Source organism: Mesoplodon bidens (assembly GCF_964165515.1).
Source record: "Mesoplodon bidens genome assembly, chromosome: X".
NCBI classification, from domain to species: domain Eukaryota; kingdom Metazoa; phylum Chordata; class Mammalia; order Artiodactyla; family Ziphiidae; genus Mesoplodon; species Mesoplodon bidens.
The window spans coordinates 75,670,590-75,696,148 of record NC_138163.1 but is presented as its reverse complement, the minus strand read 5'-3'; the positions used below and the strand labels follow the sequence as shown (position 1 = coordinate 75,696,148).

Sequence of the window (25,559 nt, the reverse complement as noted above, 5' to 3'; positions counted from 1 at the left end):
TGACAGGTATTCTTGAGGTTTTCTCACTCTTTCTCTCTCAGGATTGAAGGAGTTGCAGTTTTCTTGTTCTTAGGTAAACTCTCTTCAGATTTTGCCTCAGAATCCCATCCTACCATATAGCCTACCAGAATCTAGTGAGATGGATAGCATGTGGGTTGTAGTTGAAAGAGATAGGGTAAGAAGCAGTGAAACCATGAGGAATGCCAGTATACAGTCATTATTTGGTTTTGAACACCCTTTAACTCTCTGCTCCTTGAATTTCTTTGCACAAATGAAGTAAAAACTAAATGAAACTTGAGTAATGTCTGCTGCTCAAGGGACTTACCTTTGGTCTGTGTAAATATGGTTTCTGTGGTGAGACACTAAATGCACTTAACTTCCTTTTTCAACAACAAATTTGTCAGTTATCAGTAAGCTCCGTGCCACCCAGACTTAAGCTTTTTTGCCTCCAGCTCCCTGCAAAGAAACAAGCCCAGCAAGGCTCCAGGGTAAGTTATAGCTTAATATGTGGGAATTGGTATAATTCGGTGTGGGAAGTTTTGTGGGGACATGAAGATCCGGGACAGAGACAGATGTGAGACCAGTGTCCAAATTGAAAATGGTCCCTGGTTTCTTATTTCAGACTTATTACAGCAGGAGCAATCATGATTTCCCTTGAGTCTGACTAGAGTACAAAGTTAGGGTTAATGCCATCAGTCCCCACCATTATTCAAGGAGCATGGAGTCTGTGATGCAGCTCAGTCTTTGCTGAGGGTTCTTTGTTTTTTCATCAACAAGGGAAGATGGCACAAAGTGGTAAGAAAAGAGTATGGTCAGTGAGATTCATTGGGAAAGCTTGACCTATTCAGTCAGAAAAAGAGGATTTGGATTTCTGCTCTGTATAAATTATCTAGTTGCTTAGTGAAGGAACATTTTTATGTATAGGCTCCTCGCTTTGGTAAGTTTAACTTTCACAGATACAGCAACAGATAGTAAATTCTCAGGAGAGAAAGAAAGAAAGTCAGATCATAGATTTTGGAGCTGAAGGAGCTCTTAGAGATCCAAATCCTTCACCATACAGATGGGAAAACTGGGAGACAGTGAAGTGAAGACACTTAAGATCACCCAGCTAGTTAGTCGCAGAGCTGGAACTAGAACATGTGTCTTCTAAACTACGGTCCCTTTTTCCTACAGAAGCGGGTATCTCCCAGAGAATACTGTAAATATATTTATAACTGTGTTGCATTTTAGGTTAGGAAAGGAGAAAATATGCCAGATGACAAAATCTGATGAAATGATTTCAAAGTCTGTTCAGAGGCATTTCTCGATCCTTTTAAAGCTGCTTTTTGGCCCAAGTTCAGACCTACTGCATAGCAGAGCCCAAAAAAGAGGCACCTATCTTTTCAGTAATTATTGTTCTTATTACGTTGAGTGCTAGCAATCTCTCTGGTTCTGAGACAAGATGACTGAGTCAAAAGGAGACTTCCAGTTGGGTAATCCTTCAAGGTGGACTGTGCCACAACAGTTGGTACCAGAATCATTTTGGATAGAATGATAACAAGCTTTATTGTGCTTTTTGGGTGGAGTAGTCTCAGTCCCAAGGATCCTGCAAGTGGGAACATTTTTATTTTGGTTTTCAAATGGACGTGGGAGTCCTTGCCATTTCTATTAATTGAGGAGTTTATCCCTTAGCTGTGACACAGTAAAATTATTCACTGTTGAAAGTATGTGATAGGTCGATATATTGAGGCTGAAAACAGCCTGAACTATACTGAGAATCAAGTCATGCATTTGGGGGTAATTATCTTTGGAATAGTTCCTTTTGAACAGAGGGCCTTCTTTGATCAAAACAGTTCCTTTTGGGGCTCAACTGGAAAAGTTGTTGAGTTCAAGTTGTGCAGACTGCTCAAATCCTGGCAGTGGTGGAGCACAGGGCTTCAAATGAGTAAGCATACTTCTGGATGGTTTTGGGTGGCTTTTCACAGCTAGTTGTGTTTGAGGTAAGTCAGTTGATGTCCTAAGAGGCAGGACAGTCTATGGACCTAATAAAGAGAACAGAGCTGTCTTTGTGAAACCATCTTTTCTAAGTGTTTCAACAATCAGAGCAATGATTGGCAGGAAGTCTATGCTTTACTTAAAAACTTTTGCTCAAAAAGTCTCATATTTCAGGTCGAGATGTTTTATATTAAATGTTCATCTAGTATTGATTCACATGCATCAGAGGCAGAGTGATGAAGTGTATGAACCAACACACAGAGAGACAAAAAGTTTTGGTTCTAGGTCAAGTTATGCCAATGATTCAGTTTTGACCTTGGGCAAGTTGCTTTATTTTTCTGGGTCTCAGTAGCCTCACCTATAATAAGGGGGGAGGGGTTTGAAATAGATGGCCTTCAATTTCCTTCCTAGTAATACAAATGTTTGACTCTAGGCTCCTGGTGCCTGAGAAGAGCTGCATATCATGAAGTGGTAAATAATGGGACCATAGTAGGGAAATCTAACTACAGTGAACCTTCTTGAAATACAGTCTAGATCTCAAAGTGAACTCAGTAATCTTTGCTAAGGGCCATTATACTTCTTTCAGAGTAACATCATCATGAGAACTTCAACTTTCAGAGCACAGGCAAGTGTTTTGTAAATAATTTCCTTTTTTTTCAAATGATAAGATGCAAACCTACAAGGGAGCAAGTTCTGTAATCTGATTTCCACAATGACAGTGTCACTCAATCAGTATTTCTCAATCTTTTAAGGGCAAAGTTCCATTTGAAAAACATAAAAATCTCACTAAAAAGTTATCGTGGACTTGCTTAACTAGGAACCAGATCTTGGACTCCTAGAAAAACCTATTCCATCACATTGACATTTCCCAAATACTGTGGGCCCAGCAGCCAAAAAGATTTTTTTAGATCTGCACTTTCAGCAGTATGTATTATATGGACAATAATTTTGATTTCCAAATATATTTACTGTAATAAGGAATTTTCTTTTCAAGTAACACATATTTTCCACTTTTCTACTTTAAGAATTATTGCATTAGTCTTAGTAAATATTTCTCACACCTATGCTTTTGGGGAGATTTTCTAAACTCAGAGAAGTACAGCATCCAATGAAAGGCTTATGGAGATTACTCTCTGTACAAGTAAAGTGGAAATGAACTAAGATATATTTAACATATACAGTGTACCAGACATGAAAATATATACATTTTCTACTTAAAGATGTACATTTTCTATTTAATCTTTATAATAATATATGTTGCAGGCACTATGATCCTAATTTTATAAACGAGGAAACTGAAACCAAGAGATATGAAGTGAGTCTTTTCAGGCTAGACAGCTGATAAGTGAGTCAAGATATGAATCCAGGTCTGGCCAAAGAACACGATTCTTTCCATCTCCAAAATGCTGCCCCAAGTACAAAAATGATGAATAATTAGGCCTCCTTCTTACCTGATTAAAAATCCAGTAAAGATGCATGAAGAGTTCAATTCCAACTCTAAGATATTAGTTTGTGAATAGTCTAATTGCTTTAATTTATTTTACGGGTAAAATAATTTTCACTTCTAATTTATGGGGAAAATGTCTAGATTTGCAGAATAGATACAAACTTTTGTGTTTCTGACATTAAGCCAGGTTATTTACAGTTGATTTGAATTAATTCAGGAAATGGCTGAGTTCCAGATTCCAGTTGCTCTTCTTTGGCTGTGGTTATGAGTGATTGAATGAAGGACACCATGGTCATGGGTATAGGACTGGCTTGGATAATTCATGTGAGACTTCTGTGGTTTAAATAAGAAGAAAAAGGGGGAAAAAAGACAAGTTACATTCCCAAATGGCCTGTAGATATTTTCCCCTGTAGAGTGGGAAGGGCCTCCATCAGCAACATTTCTCTATTTAGTTCTCACTTCTCCTCCCAAGATGACAAGCTCACATACTGGCCCTATTATCAAAGAAAATAAGAGCCACAAATTTGACAGACATGTTCATTTAGTGGTATTAGTGACTTAATGATGAGGGGTGAAAAGAGGGAGAGGACTAAGAGGGTAAATCTTTATAGAGTTGTACTAGGAAAAGAGCAGTTACTTTGATGCCAGAAGCCTATGTTTTACACTCTTCACTCTGCCACTTGCATAGCATTCAGGTAAATGTGATCACTTCTTGGAGTCTCAGTTTCCTGATCTGTAAAATGGGGATGCTATCCTCTGACCTAATTTGTTTTATATATATATATATATATATATATATATATGGTGTAAAATATGTATATATATACATACACACATTTAATAATGATTAACAGCAATTATAGATGTAATAATGATGTGTAAAGTGTAAATCAGCAGGTAGGTTGAGATAGTGGCAGCTGTATCAATGATGGCAGTGGCAGTGCTGATGGTATTAGTTAGGGGTGGGGGTTTAGAGGAGCCAGGCCCATAATGTCATGGCAAGTTAGAGCAGAAGGTAGTTAACATGATCCAGTTCATATTGTCTTATTTTAATAATGAGAGAAATGAAACCCATGTAAGGGAAGGGGATTAGCAGGACAACACAAAGAGACAGAATTTGAATAGTTACTAGAATCCAAGTGTTTTAGCTCCAAATCCAGTGTTCTTTTTAATAAATTCTACTGCTTGAGATTCCCCATCCTATCTGTCTTGTTATATTCAGCTCACTACTCTTATAAATACATTGTTTCAGTACTCTATCCATAGATCTATTATGGTTTGGGTTCATAGGCAAAACTCGTTAAAGATCCCCTACACTGACACCTGGTGGGCAATCATTTGCCATATATGTATAGTCATAAAAGTGCTAGAAATAGAACCAAGATTATTAGCTTCTTCATCTTTGAAGAATGGTCTTATCCACAGAAATGTTACTTTAAGGTATTTCTGTGCAACAAATTGTTTGCAGAGAAGAATTTTAGCTGTCTCTACTCATGAAGATCCTCATTATGACTGCAATTGTAATAGCTGTGACTTTGAGAAAGAAACTTTATCCTGCCGAACCTTCATTTTCTGATCCGTAAAGGGGTATAATAATAATTAACTCAGAGTTCTTTCAAAGATCAAAGACAATATATTAACAGCGCTTAGCTAAAAATGGACAGGATGCATGTGGAAACTTCTTGGATTTAGTATTTCACTGAAACTTAGGAGTCTGGTACAAATTCTGATGCTGCCATAAAATAAGTTCATTTTGGCTATAACTTTGTGAAAGCACAGCATTGAGCTAGTTGGTTGGGAAGTGAAGCTGCTTTTGGGTAGACATTATTGGTACCTATGCTGTTCTTGGACTCAGACATAGTATGAGTCATATTTAGTGACATGACATACATTTGTGTTCTGAGACAAAATTTAGTTATTTCCATAAAGTCAAGTGTTTAATGACATAATAATAATTCATTTAACTGGCTCTAAAATAAAAGTTGAGATTACAGGCTTTGGAGCTTTTAGATTTGTTAGACTCCAACCTTATTATCCTTGCCTTGACCATATTTTCCTCAGTAACAAAGGGTGAAAAACTATTGCTGTTGTTCGGCAGAGTAGCTTATGGGAGAGACATTAGAAATAAAACTGCCTAAGGCTCTGCTAATATGTGCCTATTCTCCATACTCTTACCTTTATAAACCAATGTGTATGAACTGAGATCCTACTACACGCCTAACCCTCTGCTAAACAAAATGAGGGATATAAAAGTGTAAGATACAGTCTTCCCTCATTGAGACTACATTCTTATAGTGTAGCCTAAAAGTCCAGTACAAATACAAAGAAGGAAGAAGTCAAAATAGGTTGCCCCATGCAAGAAAAAGATGAGATTTGAGATGGGATCTGGAGAGTGGAATAAAATATATACTTCTGAGATGGGATACAGGAGAAAGGAGTTTGATGAAGTTTTAATCATAAATTTTTTGTTTTTGTTTTTGTTTTTGTTTTTTGTTTTGCGGTACACGGGTCTCTCACTGTTGTGGCCTCCCCCGTTGTGGAGCACAGGCTCCGGACGTGCAGGCTCAGCGGCCATGGCTCACAGGCCTAGCCACTCTGCGGCATATGGGATCTTCCGAGACCGGGGCACGAACCTGTGTCCCCTGAATTGGCAGGCGGACTCTCAACCACTTGCACCACCAGGGAAGCCCTAGTCATAATTTTATAACAACCTTCATTATCAGGAACATCCGTAAAGCTGCACATTTGAAGTGAATCTTGTTAGCTCAATCATGGTACCTGATTTTCCTGCTCTGATTATTAGATTAGAAGGCTGTGCTGGTCATTCCCTTTAGGGTTTAGCTCCCATTACAGGCCCCTCTTTCAAGAAGAGGCATCTCTATGAAGGTACTGGCCTTTGATGTAGGCAGTGTGTACCCTGGATAGAGCACTGAACACTGGATAAACCAAGAGGCATTTACTTCTTTAAGGATGGTATTGGAGGCACTGGGAATTTAGCCCTCATCTCTATCTGGGTGGTTCACAGTCATAGAGCTAGGAGCTGAAGTATATACTAAAGATATGGTATTTTCACAGGTTATAATTTTGCCTGGGTTGCATTTTTTTGTGTGGTCCTGCTTAGCTGAGTTGGTTATGCAACAGCAATGAGGTTAAGTCTTTAGGATTAATCCCCACATGAGCCAGTTAACATCAATTTTTTAAATAGTGCTATATATTTAGCCTTGTTCTAGGGTGAGAGAGAGAGAGAGAGAGAGAGAGAGAGAGTGAGAGAGAGAGAGAACAAAATTTAGGGCATAATCCCTGACTTCACAAAGCTCACAGCCCAGTGTAGAGAGATTCATAAACAGGTAAACAATAAAAGAGTTGTCATAAGGCAGAATATTTGCCCAGTTAAAATATTTACTAAATGATTATGTACTAATTATTCTGCTAGGTTCTAGAGATTTAAAGATGAGTAAGTCATGCTCTTTGGCTTCAAAAATGCGCATAGTTTAGTTAGAAATAAAGAGATATAAATGGAAACATTCTAGAGCAGTGAGTGTATCATTAAAACAATCCTTATGATGACATGGCAGCCCAGATTTGCCTTTTTGATATATCATTTTGGCAGCAGAGTATAGAATAGATTTTAAGAGAGCAATCCTCAAAGCAGGTAGATCAGTTAAAGAGTGTTTTAATAATCCAGAGAGAGAGGAGGGAGAGAGAGTGGGAGAACGAGAAAACTTGGTTGATTTAATGAGAGTGAAGGTATCTAGGATTATTTTAAGGCTTCTGGCTCTTGTAATTGGATAGATGGTGTGGATAAGTAAAAGGTCAGGGAGTATGATGAGTTTAGTTTTGAATATTTTTATTTTGAGATGCCTGGGAGATATTGAAATGGGAAATCTCCACTGAAAGTTAGACATATAGGTTTAATATCTGAGAGGAGGCCAACCCTGGACATTGAGACATAAGAGTCATCTGGATATGGGTGGTAACAGAAGTCATGAAACTGGGTGATGTTACTTAGCACGAGGGCACTGAATAAGAAAAGAATATGCAGACCTAAGGAAACCAAACATTTAAAGGATGTGCAGAGATAAAAGAAACCATAAAGGAGACTCGGTATGAATGGATAGATAGTTAAGAGGAGAGTCAAGAAAGAGTTGTGGCTTAGAAGCCAACAGAAGAGAGCATTTAGAAAACATGGAAATGATCAGACTGTGTCCAAGCCAGCAGAGAAGCCCTGCCTGATTTAGCAATGTGATGGTCACTTGTCACCTTTATTAAAGTAGTTTCAGTGATGTTGTAAAAATATGCATGTCACCTTGGAGTGCATTAAAGAATGGATATAAAATGAGAAAAAGAAAACAGTCAGTGTCAAAAACTATTGTGAGACGTTTATTTAAGAAGAGAAGGAAAATGACAAAGAGCTAGAATAAGATACATTGACAAGAGTAGTATTATTTTGAGTGTTGGAGAGACTTGATGACAAATATCTAGCTGAGAGTGAAGGACAACATGATGATCTAGGAGTGAAAGGGAACAGCTAATGAAAGAAGATCCTGCGAAAGATAAAAGGGATTAAGAGCATGGGAATTCATCTTGTGCAATAGGAAAGGCAGCTGTGTTGGGAAGGATGCAGTTGTAGATAAGATTGTGTGGGTTGGAAGGGGACAATGGATGAAACTGAGTTGTTTCTCACCCAATAACCTCAATTTTCTTGTGATTTAAGAGGTAAGTTTCTCTGCTGAGAAAGTTGGGGGATGGGAGAACAGGAGAGAAGAAACTTTAAAAGAGTTGTGAAGGTGCTGCATAGGCAATAGGAGAAGAAACTAATCAGGCATGTGCAAAAAGAGGTTGGAGCAAAAAATCTTAGGCTGGAGATCATACTCTTCTAGTTTTAGCATTTCAAATAGATACTGGTATTTTTAATAGGATCATTCGGCAGTTTGGATAGTAAAAAAGAAAATGGATTGTGGACTTGATCTGGGATTAAGACCTTGCCAGGCTGGTACTGCAGAAGAATGATGAGCAAAGAAGTTGAGGGTTCTTGTGTGAGAATAGTTAATTTGACCATTTAATGTAGTCTGCGTAAGGGAGGAAGTAAGATGAGGGTGGGTGCCAGATTGGCCGAGGAGAAATGGCAAGATTTAGAAATTTCAGGTCTCTGGGAGTGTCTGGTGCAAGCTAGCATAGTGCAACTTGCAGTGAAGGTCAGTGATTTTAGTGTTAGAGAAAGCAAACCATCTGAAGAGTCAGGAATTTATGAAGCTTGGCAGAGAGTACAAATTTGAAAAGTTCTGGAATAAGGAAGAGTTTACTTTTGACTCAGAGTGTCAGGAATAGTGAATGCTGTGAGCTGCTAATCTGAAAGGGCTTTGGAAAAGTACAAAACTGTGATATCCTTGTATAATATTTCACATGTTTTATAAATGAAGTTATCTTTGACTCCTCAAGCAGTCTCCCAAACACTGGTCAATTCCATATCTGACTTTTACTTGAAATTCCAATATTCATGCCATACCAAGTCAGAGCTTTTTTTTTTTTTTTTACTTCCTTGATTGTTGGAATAGTAGGATGATCAATTATTCTGTTTGTCCTGGACTGTCACCAAAAATCTTACATGCTGGGAAATCCTCAGTTCTAGGCAAACCTGGACTGTTGGTCACCCTACAAACTCACAACTAATTTGGACCTCCTGTCTCTGGTCTCCCAATCCATCTTCCACACTGTTGCCAGAGTGATCTTTCTAAAACACAAGTATAGTAATATCACATCTCTTCCCAGAATCCTTCAATAATTCCCCATAAAACTCTCCATGATCTAGTTGCATCTACCTTTTAAGTTGCTTTTCCCTTCCACTACCTTCTCCCACTCTAACCTCCTATTCCACCTTCCCCACCATCTCACCCTGTTTTCCAGCTGGTATAGAACACCTATTCTTCCTTTCTATGGGTCATTCATTTTTATACTTTGAGAACTTTGAATGCTTTTCATTCACCTCTGAAACTCTTTTTTCATCCATTTTTCCTACAGCCTTCCCACTCCAGCTGTTTATTAAAAGTGAACTTATCCTTCAGGATGAGCTCTAATACTCCTCTTCTGTGCAGGATTCATTTCTACTTTCACAGAAATTTCTTTGTTATCCCTTTCATGGCACATTTAAAAATCTATTATGGTTATTTATTCTTATGTCTTTTTCTCCTTAAATGACTATAAACTTCTTGAGGACGACAATCATGTATTATTCTTCCTTGAAATTTCCCACCCCACTGCACTATCTTCATCAATTAACATATCAAATACACATAAAGCAGAATGTCCCTTTGCTGGATAAAATTATGAATTGCTAAATCCCAGATGAATGGTATTGATAATACCAAGTTCAGCCTTTCTTGAAGAGATGGAACTTGACCACAGCTTTGAAGGGCAATTTAGATTTAAATACAATAGTGTATAATTCAGGCAAAGTAAGGTTAACTTTTATCTTCTCCCCAGCCACGATCAGCATTTTTCTCTCTAACCTTGTCCCTGTAGTGACCAATAAAAGAATGCAGGTAGCTTGACATAAGTGCCATCTTCTCTGGCTCGAGGTGCTCTATCTCTCATAATTTAATAGAAGCAGCCCAACATGGTTGAAAGAATGTTAAGTAAGAGGCATACAAACCTGAATTCTGGTCCTAGTTTCACCATATTTTAACCCTGTGACTTTGGACAGGGTACTGAGTTGTTCTTGAATACATCTCTTTGTCAGCTAAACAATATGGTAGGGGTATTACTGATGTCTGTCCTGCTTACCTCACAGAGATGATGTTGTGCCAACATGAGGATTTCTTATCACCTATGACATTCACCTCAGTTCTTGTCATGCATTGGTTGTGATGTTGGAAATGTAAAAAAATATTTTCTCCACCAGACAAGAAGTTTCTCAGGGACAGAGATTATAGTAGATGATTCTATATTCTCCATAGAACCTAGCACAGAATTCATAGTATGATGCTTATTAAATATATGTTGATTGAGTGCTGGCCTCCAAGGCAGCCAGAGCCCTCAAAAGGCCAAAGAAAAAGGTAAATACACAAGTTGTTTTCCTTTTATGATTAATTTCCATGTGGAAAATTAAGCTCTGGGGACTACAGATGTTACCTCTCACTCTTGTTCCAAGTCCCACAAGCCATTTGCTGATGTGATGAGGCAGGTATATCTTTCATTTGCAGAATGACAATCAACAAAAATAAAGTGTTGAGAAGCTTTTGGAAGCAGATCACAAGGACTACCCTCTCCCTGAGGTCTAGATAATAGTGTTGATGGTACTCTGAGATGTTGGGCTGTGCCGGTATCTACCTATAGGATATGTCTGACCACCTCTGATTCTAAATTGAATATTTTGCTCTTTTCTCAGGCTTCTGAAGGCATGTTTTTTTCTTAGTTTTAAAGGGTACGTGCAGCAAATATTGATGATAATAGCCCAAATCAGAAGACAACTTTTGAGGGAAATAGCAAGCAGCAGAAATATTGGGCTGGCCAAAAAGTTCGTTCGGGTTTTTCCATAAGCTCTTACCCCATATATTAGGTGACATATCAGGGTTTGCATTTTTACTTAATGATTCCAAATAAGGACTTTAAACTATTTTGTATGCAATTGAATCCAATTATATCACCTTTCTTTGGGTGTTTACTAAGTCACAGGTTAAGTCTTGGCTATATGGTCATGAACAGAATAAATCTTTTAATGGCACTAATAGGGCTAACAGCACAGTGAATGAAATAGTCAATAAAAAGTGAGCAAACATCTACATCACAAGTATTGATGCTACGAAGAGAAATTTCACGGAGTGTGATAGTATGTAATGCTATGTAGGCTGACCTAAATAATAGTGTCAGTGAAGATGTCTCTGACCTTCCAATTGAGGTTAAAGGAGCCAGACATGTGAAAAAAAGGAAGATAATTCCAGACAGAGGAAACAACGTGTGCAGAGGTTTTTCTCAGGAAAAAAGTTTGGCTTGTTCTAGAAACTGAAAGCATCTCAGTGTAATTGAAACAGTAGTGAATGAGGAGAAGAATGGCATGGAATGATGTTAAATGACACGGGAATGGCCTTCAAACCATGGTGAGAAGTTTGGCCTTAATACAATGGAGAACCAGCAAAGGATTTTAGGCAGGAGAATGACAAGATATTTCAAAGAAAAACCACTTAGGCCACAGTGGGGAAGAGGTTAGAAAGGGTTAAGAGATTACATAGTCCCTGCCATCAAGGAGTGCAAAGTCTACTTAAACAGAAAGACATGTTAACAGAATTTCAGTGTGTGTGTAGTAAGTGCCATGACAGAGGTAAGGGAGTATGGATACAAGCATGGGTTCCAATTCTTATATACCACCTCTACACTATGTAAGTTTTCTGACTTTGGCACAACTTATTTAACCTCTCTGGGTCTCAGTTTTCTCATTTGTAATATGGAAATAATCATTGAGTTGCTATAAGGATTAATGAGATAATATGTGCTTAGCCTATAAATAGATGGTAGCTCTCAATAAGCAGTAGCCATAATTAATGTTAATGTTAGACACAGTATGGGGCTGAACTGCAGGAGACAAGACTAGGGTGCAGGGAATCCAGTAAGGCATCTTCTACAATAATCAAGAGGAGCAATGACAGTGGCCTGGGTTAGAATGGCAACAGTGTAAGTGGAGATGGATTGGAGATAGCTTTCAGAGCTTTAAAGGAGACAGAATCACCTGGTTTCTGATTAGATGTGGGTGAAATATAGTGATAGGAGTTGGATGAATTCCCAGTTTCTATCCATAGTGTCTGGGAAGAGAATCATGGCACAGACAGAGAAAGGGAGCTTAGACTCAAGAGTGAATCACCAATCATGTACCCTTTCCTGACAAAGGAACCAAAAATATGTCTAGATTGAAGGGAAGAGAGATCAGTATCACAGGGGGCATGAGCCAACCACAAATAGTCAATAATAGAGCCGAGCCAAAGAGAGAGGCACGGAGACAGGAGCAGGGGCAGAGACTGAGAGAAGGAACATGTTCTGACTTTGGACCTTCCATTCAGCCTTCTCCTTTTAGTGGCTTCTTTGGTTGTTCTCCTTTCTAAAATTTCAGTAGTGTCACAGATTGTTAACAGGAAGCTAAATGTTCCCTGAGAGAGTTTATATTTTCACCCTACCCCCAAAAATTCCCCCAGTTTCCCATTACCATGGGGATTTTACACTTAATTGTCACCAGACATATTTGGGGAAAAACCCTTCCTACCTCCCCTTCAGTCTGGAGAAGAAAAAAGATTTTGGAAAGCAGGTCATGCAAATCTCTAAACTTGAAATAAACTGAATTGCAGAAGCATAAGAAACCACAGAAACAAAATAAATTGTGAACATCTTGCTGTTCTGGCCTAATAGGACTTTGTTATTTAGCACAGAGGTATGAAAACAACCTGTCCCATTAGTAAGTGAAATTTTCTGTACCAGTGAAGCAGAAACAAATATCCATGTTTATAAAGTGCAGAAGTGGAAGTGTAAACTTGGTAGGTATGAGCTGTTTTTAGTTCTTAGAACTGTAATGCACTTGATGTAGTCTCCCTTGCTCTCTCACAAGCCTATGCATAGACAATAGATAATAGTAGAAACAGGATCAATACTGAAGTAATATGGAAATAATCACTGGGCTGCTATGAGGATTAATGAGATAATATGTGCAATAAAATGTGAGATAATATGTGAGATAGAAGTGGGTGGTAAGGAGGGGTGGGTGACATGTGTGAGGACAGATGTTTAGTTATATCCTGATGGCATAGCTAGAGTAATTCTAATGTTACAAGATCATAAGGTCCTACTATGGGGTTAGAAACGTTCTGCCATAATGTGCCCTCCAGATATCACAATGATCCTCATTCTATTAAAAAGTCCCTCCTAAGCAGGGAGAGGCAACTGGTATAGTGGAAATAGCACAGACTTTGGATCAAGTCAGGCATGGTAGTAAATCAAATTTTTACCATTTTTTAACTTTGTTACCTAAGACAATTTACTGAATCTCTCTGAACCTCAGTTTCTCATCTGCACTATAAGAGTAATAATAGTAACTTACAATGGTTGTGAGAATTGAATTATGTAATGCATGTGAAAAATTCCATTGCAGATTCTGGGGTACATAATTGATAGGCCATTATAATTATTTCATTTCTTTTCACCTGTGAGTACCCCTCTACCTTTGTTCTAAGTCATACATACACAAGCATGACTCTTTCAGATATATCACAGATAGGTCAAATAGGGAGTATAAGAGGAGGGAAAATGAAAGTACTCTTTAGAGTAATGGTAGCTTATAAAGTTGACTCTCTTTTATCTGTGAATTAATCCTTTGGGGTTCTGTTCTTTTATCACATTTCTATTCCCTGGAGTAGGACTTAAAATGATATAGGAAGTCATTTTGCTACTTATGAAGAGAATCTAAGAGGCCACTCCTTTGTTTTTGTAAACATACTTAAAACAAAACAAAACAAAAACAATACCAACAACAAAACTCCACCTGAGGAAACCTCAGTACTTTTTGTTTTCCAATTCTAGCTCTAAAGGCAACAAACATTCCTGCAGTACGGACAGAAGCTATGTTTGTGAAATTTGTCTTTGAGAGGAAAACAAATGATGGACAGAAGGGTGTGTGGAAAGATTAACCACCCTTTCCTCCTTTTTGAAGTCCCAGATCTTTCATTTAGTAGATTTGTGGCCTTAATAAATCCCTCTCTGGGCCTTGCTTCTTCTACCTGTATCATATGGTGGCTGAATTAAATGTTTTTTAAAGGTCCTTTTCAGTCTAAAATTCTACAAATAAAATAACAAGGTTGTTGCTGCCCTGCCATTCTTATTTGCAAAGAGCCTGCATAAATCCATGGACAGACCTTGAGAAGCCCTAAAAATTATTGTATATTCCCCATGTCTTACATATAATACACAATAAAAATTATACTAAAGCATAAAATAAACTAAGGAAGTCCAAAAAACTTTCTCATTATGATGAATAATGAAAAAAATATTAAATCTTAAATTGTTTCAAAAAATGATTTTGGTGGCCTATTTTGCTGGTACCTTAATCAATGTTCACTGTGGCTGTTGGATAATCTGCCAAGACATGATGTCACACCAGTACAGAATTGCCCTTAGATAGAGAATAGGTCTCTTCCCTTTCCAATCACATAAGGGAAAACATCCTGGTTCAGCTTCTAAATCCATATATTACTGAAAAAAATCATGTAAATTTGGAATGAAACCTAAGCTAAGAGAAAGAGAGAAAATGCATGAAAACCACCAGCTATTGTGATAGAATAATGAGGAGGTAATATTCCCAAGCCATGAAAATCAACCAGGATACTGGTAATGCAGGCTAAAGGAGTCAGGTCTGTTTTCCAGGTGCTGTGGTGCCAAGTTAGGAAGTCAGGACCCAGTGAGAAAGGTGGAAGACAAAGGAGAGGCAAGAAGACCTGAACAACAAGACTGGACTTCTACCATTGCAATTGGGAAATAGTGAACAATGGTCATCCCAACCAGAGCTTGAGGCAAGAGAAGTCTTGATACAAAAGAAAAAGACTCAAATATCACATTATTTTTCTGTGGTTAGAAAAACAGACGGAATATTTCAGGACTTCCTTACCTGCAAGACACAGCTTTGACAATCTGGGAGGGCAAGGCAGTTGGATGACAATTCCATGGTTCTCTGACTGATTCACCGGGTGACCTTGGATCAATAGTATATCTTCCTTGAGCATCTTCTTCTTCATCTGTAAACAAATCCCTTCTAATTTTAATATCCTATGACTCTGTAGGTATAAAAACAAATCTGGTGATACCTCATCATATTTTTGATTTGCTTTTCTCTAATAATTAATGATGTTGAGCATCTTTTCATATGCTTGTTGGCCATCTGCATGTCTTCTTGGAGAAATGTCTCTTTAGGTTTCTGCCCATTTTTTGAATTTTTTTAATGAGCTGTACAAACTGTTTGTGTATTTTGGAAATTAATCCCTTTGTCAATTGCAATGTTTGTAAATAATTTCTCTCATTCCATAGGTTGTCTTTGTGTCTTGTTGATGGTTTCCTTTGCTTTGCAAAAACTTTTAAATCTAATAAAGTCCACCTTGTTTGCTTCTCTTTCCATTACTCTAGTAGATGGATTATAAAAAAAAAAACTATTGCTGTGAGTTATGTCAAAGAGCGTTCTGCCTATGTTTTCCTCTAGGAGTTTTATAGTATCTACACTTACATTTATATCTTTAATCCATTTTATGTTTATTTTTGTGTATGGTGTTAGAGAATGTTCTAATTTCATTCTCTTACCTGTAGCTGTCCAGTTTTCCCAGCACCACTTATTAAATGGATTGTCTTTGCTCCATTGTATATTCTTGCCTCCTTCATCATGAGATTAATTGACCATAAGTGTGTGGGTTCATTTCCGGGCTTTCTATAATGCTCCATTGATCTATATGTTGATTTTGTGCCAATATCATACTGTTTGATTACTGTAACTTTGAAGAATAGTCTAAAATCAAAGAGTATGATTACTCCAGCACATTTCTTTTTCTTTTTTTTTTAACATCTTTATTGGAGTATAATACCTTTACAATGGTGTGTTGCTTTCTGCTTTATAACAAAGTGAATCAGTTATACATATACATATGTTCCAATATCTCTTCCCTCTTGTGTCTCCCTCCTGCAACTTCCTCCCTCTCACCCTCCGCATCCCACCTATCTAGGTGGTCACAGAGCACCGAGCTGATCTCCCTGTGCTATGCAGCTGCTTCCCACAAGCCATCTATTTTACATTTGGTAGTATATATATATATGTCCATGCCACTCTATCACTTTGTCACAGCTTACCCTTCCCCCTCCCCATATCCTCAAGTCCATTCTCTAGTAGGTCTGAGTCTTTATTCCCATCTTGCCCTTAGGTTCTTCATGAGATATTTTTTGGGAGATTGCATATATGTGTTAGCATATGATATTTGTTTTTCTCTTTCTGACTTACTTCACTGTATGACAAACTCTAGGTCCATCCACCTCACGACAAATAACTCAACTTTGTTTCTTTTTATGGCTGAGTAATATTCCATTGCATATATGTGCCACATCTTCTTTATCCATTCATCTGTTGATGGACACTTAGGTTGCTTCCATGTCCTGCCTATTGTAAATAGAGATGCAAAGAATATTTTGGTACATGACTCTTTTTTTTTTCTTTTATTTGGTATGCGGGACTCTCACTATTGTGGCCTCTGCCGTTGCAGAGCACAGGCTCTGGATGCGCAGGTGCAGTGGCCACGGCTCATGGGCCCAGCCACTCCGTGGCATGTGGGATCCTCCCGGACCAGGGCACGAACCCATGCCCCATGCATCAGCAGGCAGATTCCCAACCACTGAGCCACTAGGGAAGCCCTGTACATGACTCTTTTGAATTATGGTTTTCTCAGGGTATATGCCCAGTAGTGGGATTGCTGGTAGTTCTATTGTTAGTTTTTAAGGAACCTCCATGCTGTTCCCCATAGTGGCTGTACTAATTTATATCCCCACCAACAGTGCAAGAGTGTTCCCTTTTCTCCACACCCTCTCCAGCATTTAATGTTTCTAGATTTTTTGATGTTGGCCATTCTGACCAGTGTGAGAAGATATCTCATTGCAGTTTTGATTTGCATTTCTCTAATGATTAATGATGTTGAGCATTCTTCCATGCGTTTGTTGGCAAACTGTATATCTTCTTTGGAGAAATGTCTATTTAAGTCTTCTGCCCATTTTTGCATCAGATTGTTTGTTTTTTGATTTTGAGCTTCATGAGCTGCTTGTAAATTTTGGAGATTAATCCTTTGTCATTTGCTTCATTTGCAAATATTTTCTCCCATTCAGAGGGTTGTCTTTTCATCTTCACTATGGATTCCTTTGCTATGCAACAGCTTTTAAGTTTAATTAGGTCCAATTTGTTTATTTTTGTTTTAATTTCCACTTCTCTAGGAGGTGGTTCAAAAAGGATCTTGCTGTGATTTATGTCATAGAGTGTTCGGTCTATGTTTCCTCTAAGAGTTTGATAGTGTCTGGCCTTACATTTAGCTCTTTAATCCATTTTGAGCTTATTTTTGTGTATGGTTTTAGAGAGTGTTCTAATTTCATACTTTTACATGTACCTCTCCAGTTTTCCCAGTACCACTTATTGAAGAGGCTGCCTTTTCTCCATTGTATATTCTTGCCTCCTTTATCAAAGTTAAGGTGACCATATGTGCATGGGTTTATCTCTGGGCTTTCTATCCTGTTCCATTGTTCTGTGTTTCTGTTTTGGGGAAAGTACCATACTGTTTGAACACTGTAGCTTTGTACTATAGTTTGAAGTCAGGTAGCCTGATTCCTCCAACTCTGTTTTTCTTTCTCACGATTGCTTTGGCTATTTGCAGCTTTTTGTGTTTCCATATAAATTGTGAAATTTTGTGTTCTAATTCTGTGAAAAATGCCAGTGGAATTTTGATAGGGATTGCATTGAATCTGTAGATTGCTTTGGGTAGTAGAGTCATTTTCACACTGTTGATTCTTCTAATCCAAGAACATGGTATATCTCTCCATCTATTTGTATCATCTTTAATTTCTTTCATCAGTGTCTTATAATTTTCTGCATACAGGTCTTTTGTCTCCTTAGGTAGGTTTATTCCTAGTTATTTTATTCTTTTTGTTGCAATGGTAAATGGGAGAGTTTCCTTAATTTCACTTTCATAATTAGTGTATAAGAATGGAAGAGATTTCTCTGTATAAATTTTGTATCCTGCTACTTTACCAAATTCATTGATTAGCTCTAATAGTTTTCTGGTAGCATCTTTCAGAATCTCTATGTATAGTATCATGTCATTTGCAAACACTGGCAGTTTTACCTCTTCTTTTCTGATTTGGATTCCTTTTATTTGTTTTCCTTCTCTTATTGCTGTGGCTAAAACCTCCAAAACTATGTTGAATAATAGTGGTGAGAGTGGGCAACCTTGTCTTGTTCCTGATCTTAGTGGAAAAGGTTTCACTTTTTCACCATTGAGAACAATGTTGGCTGTGAGATTGTCATATGTGACCTTTATTATGTTGAGGAAAGTTCCCTCTATGCCTACTTTCTGGGGGGTTTTATCATAAATCGATGTTGAATTTTGTCAAAAGTTTTTTCTGCATCTATTTATATGATCATATGGTTAATCTCCCTCAATTTGTTAGTGTGGTGTATCACATTGATTGATTAGCATATATTGAAGAATCCTTCCATTCCTGGGATAAACCCCACTTGATCATGTTTTATGATCCTTTTAATGTGCTGTTGGATTTGGTTTGCTAGTATTTTGTTGAGGGTTTTTGCATCTAAATTCATCAGTGATATTGGCCTGTAGTTTTCTTTCTTTGTGACATCCTTGTCTGTTTTTGATATCAAGGTGATGTTGGCCTCTTAGAATGAGTTTAGGAGTGTTCTTCCCTATGCTATATTTTGGAACATTTTGAGAAGGATAGGTGTTAGCTCTTCTCTAAATGTTTGATAGAATTCGCCTGTGAATCCATCTGGTCCTGGGCTTTTCTTTGTTGGAAGGTTTTAATCACAGATTCAATTTCAGTGTTTGTAATTGGACTCTTCATATTTTCTATTTCTTCCTGATTCATTTCAGAAGGTTGTGCATTTCTAAGAATTTGTCCATTTCTTCCAGATTGTCCATTTTATTGGCATAGAGTTGCTTGTACTAATCTCTCATGATCCTTTGTACTGCTGTAGTATAAGTTGTTACTTCTCCTTTTTCATATCGAATTCTATTGATTTGAGTCTTCTCCCTTTTTTTCTTGGTGAGTCTGGCTAATGGTTTATCAATTTTGTTTATCTTTTCAAAGAACCAGCTTTTAGTTGTATTGATTTTTGTTATCATTTCCATTTATTTCTGATTTGATCTTTACGATTTGTTTCCTTATGCTAACTTTGGGGCTTTTTTGTTCTTTTTTCTCTAGTTGCTTTAGCTGTAAGGTTAGGTTATTTACTTGAGATATTTCCTGTTTCTTAAGGTAGTATGGCATTGCTATAAACTTCCCTCTTAGAACTGCTTTTGCTGCATCCCATAGGTTTTGTGTCATAGTGTCTCCTTTGTCATTTGTTTCTAGGTACTTTTTGATTTTCTTTTTGATTTTTTCAGTGATCTGTTGGTTATTAAATAGTATATTGTTTAGCCTCCATTGGTTTGTATTTTTTACAGATTTTTTTCCTGTATTTGATATCTAGTCTCATAGCACTGTTGTTGGAAAAGATACTTGATATGATTTCAATTTTCTTAAATTTACCAAGGCTTGGTTTGTGACCCAAGTTATGATCTATTATGGAGAATATTCCATGAGCACTTGAGAAGAATGTGTATTCTGTTGTGTTTGGATGGACTGTCCTATAAATATCAATCAAGTCCATCTTGTTTAATGTGTCATTTAATGCTTGTGTTTCCTTATTTATTTTCATCTTGGATGATCTTTCCATTGCTGAAAGTGGGGTTGTAAAGTATCCTACTATGATTGTGTTACTGTGGATTTTTCCTTTTATGGCTGTTAGTGTTTGCCTTATGTATTGAGGTGCTCCTATGTTGGGTTCATAAATATTATAATTGTTATATCTTCTTCTTGGATTGATCCCTTGATCATTATATAGTGTGCTTCATTGTCTCTTCTAATAGTCTTTATTTTAAAGTCTATTATTTCTGATAGGAGAATTGCTACTCCAGCTTTCTTTTGATTTCCATTTGCATGGAATAACGTTTTCCATCCCCTCACTTTCAGTCTGCATGTGTTCTTAGGTGTGAAGTGGTCTCTTGTAGGCAGCATATATACGGGTCTTGTTTTTGTATCCATTCAGGCAATATATGTCTTTTGGTTAGATCATTTAATCCATTTACATTTAAGGTAGTTATCAATGTGTATGGTTCTATTACCATTTTCTTAATTGTTTTGGTTTTTTTTATTTTAGGTCTTTTCCTCCTCTTGTGTTTCCTGTGTAGAGAAGTTCCTTTAGCATTTGTTGTAAAGCTAGTTTGGAGGTGCTGAATTCTCTTCCTTTTTGCTTGTCTGTAAAGGTTTTAATTTCTCGATCACATCTGAATGAGATCCTTGCAGGGTAGAGTAATCTTTGTTTTATGTTTTTCTCCTTCATCACTTTAAATATGTCCTGCCACTCACTTCTGGCTTGCAGAGTTCCTGCTGAAAGATCAGCTGTTAACCTTATGGGGATTCCTTTGTGTGTTATTTGTTCTTTTTCCCTTGATGCTTTTAATATTTTTTCTTTGTATTTAATTTTTGATAATTTGATTAATATATGTCTTGTCCTGTTTCTCCTTGTATTTATCCTGTTGGGACTCTTTGTGCTTCCTGGACTTGATTAACTATTTCCTTTCCAATATTAGCAACGTTTTCAACTATAATCTCTTCAAATATTTTCTCAGCCCCTTTCTTTTTCTCTTCTTCTTCTGGAACCCCTATTATTCGAATGTTGGTGTGTTTAATGTTGTCCCAGAGGTCTCTGAGACTGTCCTCAATTCTTTTCATTCTTTTCTCTTTATTCTGCTCTGCAGGTTATTTCCACTATTTTATCTTCTAGGTCACTTGCCCATTCTTCTGCCTCAGTTATTCTGCTATTGATCCCTTCTAGAGAATTTTTAATTTAATTTATTGTGTTATTTATCACTGTTTTTTTTTTTTTTGCTCTTTAGTTCTTCTAGGTCCTTGTTAAACATTTCTTGCATTTTCTCTATTCTGTTTTCAAGATACTGGATCATCTGTATTAACATTATTCTGAATGTTTTTTCAGGTAGACTGCCTATTTCCTCTTTATTTGTTAGACCTGGTGGGTTTTTACCTTGCTCCTTCATTTGCTGTGTGTTTTTCTGTCTTCTCATTTTGCTTAACTTACTGTGTTTGGGGTCTCCTTTTTGCAGGCTGCATGTTTGTAGTTCCCATTGTTTTTGGTGTGTGTCCCCAGTGGCTAAGGTTTGTTCAGTGGGTTGTGTAGGCTTCCTGGTTGAGGGGACTAGTGCCTGTGTTCTGGTGGATGAGGTTGGATCTCATCTTTCTGGTGGGCAGGTCCACATCTGATGGTGTGTTTTGGGGTGTCTGTGGCCTTATTATGATTTTCAACTGCCCCTCTGCTCTTGGGTGGTGTTGTGATCCTGTCTTGCTAGTTGTTTGGCATAGGGTGTCCAGCACTGTAGTTCTCTGGTCGTTGAGTGAAGCTGGGTCTTGGTGTAGAGATAAAAATCTCTCGGAGATTTCACTGTTTGATATTCCGTGGAGCTGGGAGGTCTCTTGTAGACCAGTGTCCCGATCTTGGCTCTACCTCCTCAGAGGCACAGCTCTGATGCATGTGTGGAACACCAAGAGCCTTTCATCCACATGGATCAGAGTAAAAGGGAGAAAATGTAGAAAGAAAGAAAGAGACAAGATTAAATAAAATAAAGTAAAATATAATAAAATAAAGTAATTAAAAATAATTATTAAGAAAAAAATTTTTATAAAGTAATAATAATAAAAAAACCATAACGGACAGACAGAACCTTGGGACAAATGGTAAAAGTAAATCTATAGAGACAAAATCACACACAGAAGCGTACACATACACACTCACAAAAAGAGAAGAAGGGAAAAAATTATATATATATCTTTTCTCCCAAAGTTCACCTCCTCAATTTGGGATCATTCATTGTCTATTCAGGTATTCCACAGATGCCGGGTACATCAAGTTTATTGTGGAGATTTAATCCTCTGTTCCTGAGGCTTCTGGGGGAAATTTCCCTTTCTCTTCTTTGTTTGCAGAGCTCCCGGGTTTCAGCTTTGGATATGGCCCCACCTCTGCATTTAGGTGGCCTGAGGGCGTCTGTTATTTGTTAAGAAAGGATGGGGTTAAAGGAGCAGCTGATTCGGGGGCTCTGGCTCACTCAGCCTAGGGGGAGAGAGGGGTACGGATGCAGGGCAAGTCTGCGGTGGCAGAGGCCAGCATGACATTGCACCCGCCTGAGGTGCGCCGTGTGTTCTCCTGGGGAAGTTGTCCCTGGATTACGGGACCCTGGCAGTGGTGGACTGCACAGGGCCCGTGAAGGGAGGTGTGGATAGTGACCTGTGCATGCACACAGGCTTCTTGGTGGCTGCAGCAGCAGCCTTAGCGTCTCATGCCCGTCTCTGGGATCTGCGCTGATAGCCGCCTGTCTCTGGAGCTCCTTTAAGCAGCGCTCTAGATCCCCTCTCCTCGTGCACCAGGAAACAAACAGGCAAGAAAAGTCTCTTGTCTCTTCGGCAGGTCCAGACTTTTTCCCAGACTCCCTCCCGGCTAGCCGTGGTGCACCAATCCCTTCAGGCTGTGTTCACACAGCCAACCCCAGTCCTCTTCCTGCACTCTGACTGAAGTCCTAGCCTCAGTTCCCAGCCCCCGCCTGCCCCGGCGGGTGAGCAGACAAACCTCTTGGGCTGGTGAGTGCTGGTCGGCACTGATTCTCTGAGCGGGAATCTCTCCACTTTGCCCTCTGCACCCCTGTTGCTGTGCTCTCCTCCTTGGCTCTGAAGCTTCCCCCCTCTGCCACCTGCAGTCTCTGCCCTCAAAGGGGCTTCCTAGTGTGTGGGAACCTTTCGTTCTTCACAGCTCCCTCCCACTGGTGCAGGTCCCGTCCCTATTCTTTTGTCTCTGTTTTTTTCTTTTTTCTTTTGCACTACCTAGGTACGTGGGGGAGTTTCTTGCCTTTTGGGACGTCTGAAGTCTTCTGCCAGTGTTCAGTAGGTGTTCTGTAGGAGCTGTTCCACATGTAGATGTATTTCTCCTGTATTTGTGGAGAGGAAGGTGATCTCCACGTCTTACTCTTCTGCCATCTTGAAGCTCCTCTTCCAGTACCATTCTTTCTCAAGATAGCTTGCCTATTCTGAGTCTTTTGTGTTTCCATGAGGTATCACCACACACTGGTCTCAATGGTTATCATCAAAAAGTCTACAAATAATAAATATTGGAGAAGGTGTAGAGAAAAGAGAGCCCTCCTACAGTGTAGGTGGAAATGTAAATTGGTACACTCACTATGGAGAACAGTCTGGAGGTTCCTTAAGAAAACCAAAAATAGAGTTATCATGTGATCCAGCAATCCCACTTCTGTGCATATATCCAGAAAAGCCAAAAACTAATTCAAAAACGTACATGCACCCCAATGTTCATAGCAGCACTATTTACAAAAGCCAAGACATGGGAGCAACCTAGGTTCCATTGACAGATGAATGGGTGAAGATGTAGCTGTGTATATATATATATATATATATATATATATATATATATATATATATATATATATATATATCTTACTCATCCATAAAAAATGAAGTAATGCCATTTGTAGCAACATGCATGGACCTAAGATTATCATACTCAGTGAAGTAAGTCAGACAGAGAAAACCAAATATGATATGATATCACTTCCATGTAAAATCTAAAATAATGGTACAAATGAACTTATTTACAAAACAGAAATAAACTCACAGATATAGAAAACAAACTTACAGTTACAAGAGGGGAAAGGGAGAGAGGGATAAATTAAGAATTTGAGATTAAGGGGTACACACTACTGTATATAAAACAGATAAACAACAAGGACCTATTGTGTAGCACAGGGAACTATATTCAATATCTTGTAATAACCTGCAATGGAAAAGAATCTGATATAACTAAATCACTTTGCTGTACACTTGAAACTTTGTAAATCAACTATATTTCAATTAAAAAAAGATCTGGGTGTCAGCTAAAGTATTGGTTAACCATTATACCCTTTTTCTTTCTTTCTTTTTTTTGTTTGCTTGTTTGTTTTGGGCAGGGATCATAACTTCACGGCTTACCTTGATGAATATACTGAAATATTCAAGATGGGCAGCAACAATACCAGCAATGCTGAGACTCACTGCAATGTCACTAATTTGACATTTCAATACTCCCTCTACGCCACCACCTACATCCTCATATTCATCCCTGGTCTACTGGCCAACAGTGCAGCCTTGTGGGTTCTGTGCCGCTTCATCAGCAAGAAAAATAAAGCCATCATTTTCATGATCAACCTCTCTGTGGCTGACCTTGCTCATGTGCTGTCCTTACCCCTCCGGATTTACTATTACATCAGCCACCACTGGCCTTTCCAGAGGGCCCTTTGCCTACTGTGCTTCTACCTGAAATATCTCAACATGTATGCCAGCATTTGTTTTCTCACATGCATCAGCCTTCAGAGGTGCTTCTTTCTTCTCCAGCCTTTCAGGGCCAGAGACTGGAAGCGTAGGTATGATGTGGGCATCTGTGCTGCCGTCTGGGTCATCGTGGGGACTGCCTGTTTGCCATTTCCCATCATGAGAAGCACAGACTTAGCCAACAACACTGAGTCCTGCTTTGCTGATCTTGGTTACAGGAAAATGAATGCAATGGCTTTGGTTGGGATGATTACAGCTGCTGAGCTGGCAGGATTTGTGATCCCAGTAGTCATCATTGCATGGTGTACCTGGAAAACCACTATATCCTTGCGACAACCACCAGTGGCTTTCCAGGGAATCAGTGAGAGACAGAAAGCACTGCGGATGGTTTACATGTGTGCTGCAGTCTTCTTCATCTGTTTCACTCCCTATCATATTAACTTTATTTTTTACACCATGGTAAAGGAAACCATCATTAGCAGTTGCTCCATTGTCCAAAGCTCACTGTATTTCCACCCTTTTTGTCTATGTCTTGCAAGTCTCTGCTGCCTTTTGGATCCAATTCTCTACTATTTCATGGCTTCAGAGTTTCGTGACCAACTATCCCGCCATGGCAGCTCCATGACTCGTTCCCGCCTAATGAGCAGAGAGAGTGGTTCATCAATGATTGGTTAAAAATAAAATAGATCTTTGATTATGGCTTTGTTTAACTATGATTCCTGGCTTTTTCCAAAGGCGAAAATGACCAGCCAGACAATTTTGTTAATTGAATTTTGGGAACAACAGAAATATTTGTGGTTACAGGGGTGGGATGGTGGAGGGAGAGTGTGAAAAATCTGGGAGAGGAAGGGAAGATGGGAGTTGTATGTTTCCTCTTTGAAATTCAAGGCACTTTCTTACTTAAGAGATATAGATCAAGGCTTTACAGATGTTT

General features: G+C 38.4%; 1 protein-coding gene across 1 annotated transcript; it reads left to right on the top strand.

Moving 5' to 3' along the window:
- Positions 1-409: 409 nt before the first annotated feature.
- On the top strand, positions 410-25,416 carry LOC308608707 (putative P2Y purinoceptor 10). Its single transcript, XM_081221996.1, has 2 exons — positions 410-488; positions 24,265-25,416. The coding sequence occupies exon 2, from the start codon at positions 24,314-24,316 to the stop codon at positions 25,298-25,300; it is 987 nt and encodes a 328-aa protein (XP_081078122.1). The 5' UTR covers positions 410-488; positions 24,265-24,313; the 3' UTR covers positions 25,301-25,416.
- The last annotated feature ends 143 nt before the right edge of the window (positions 25,417-25,559 follow it).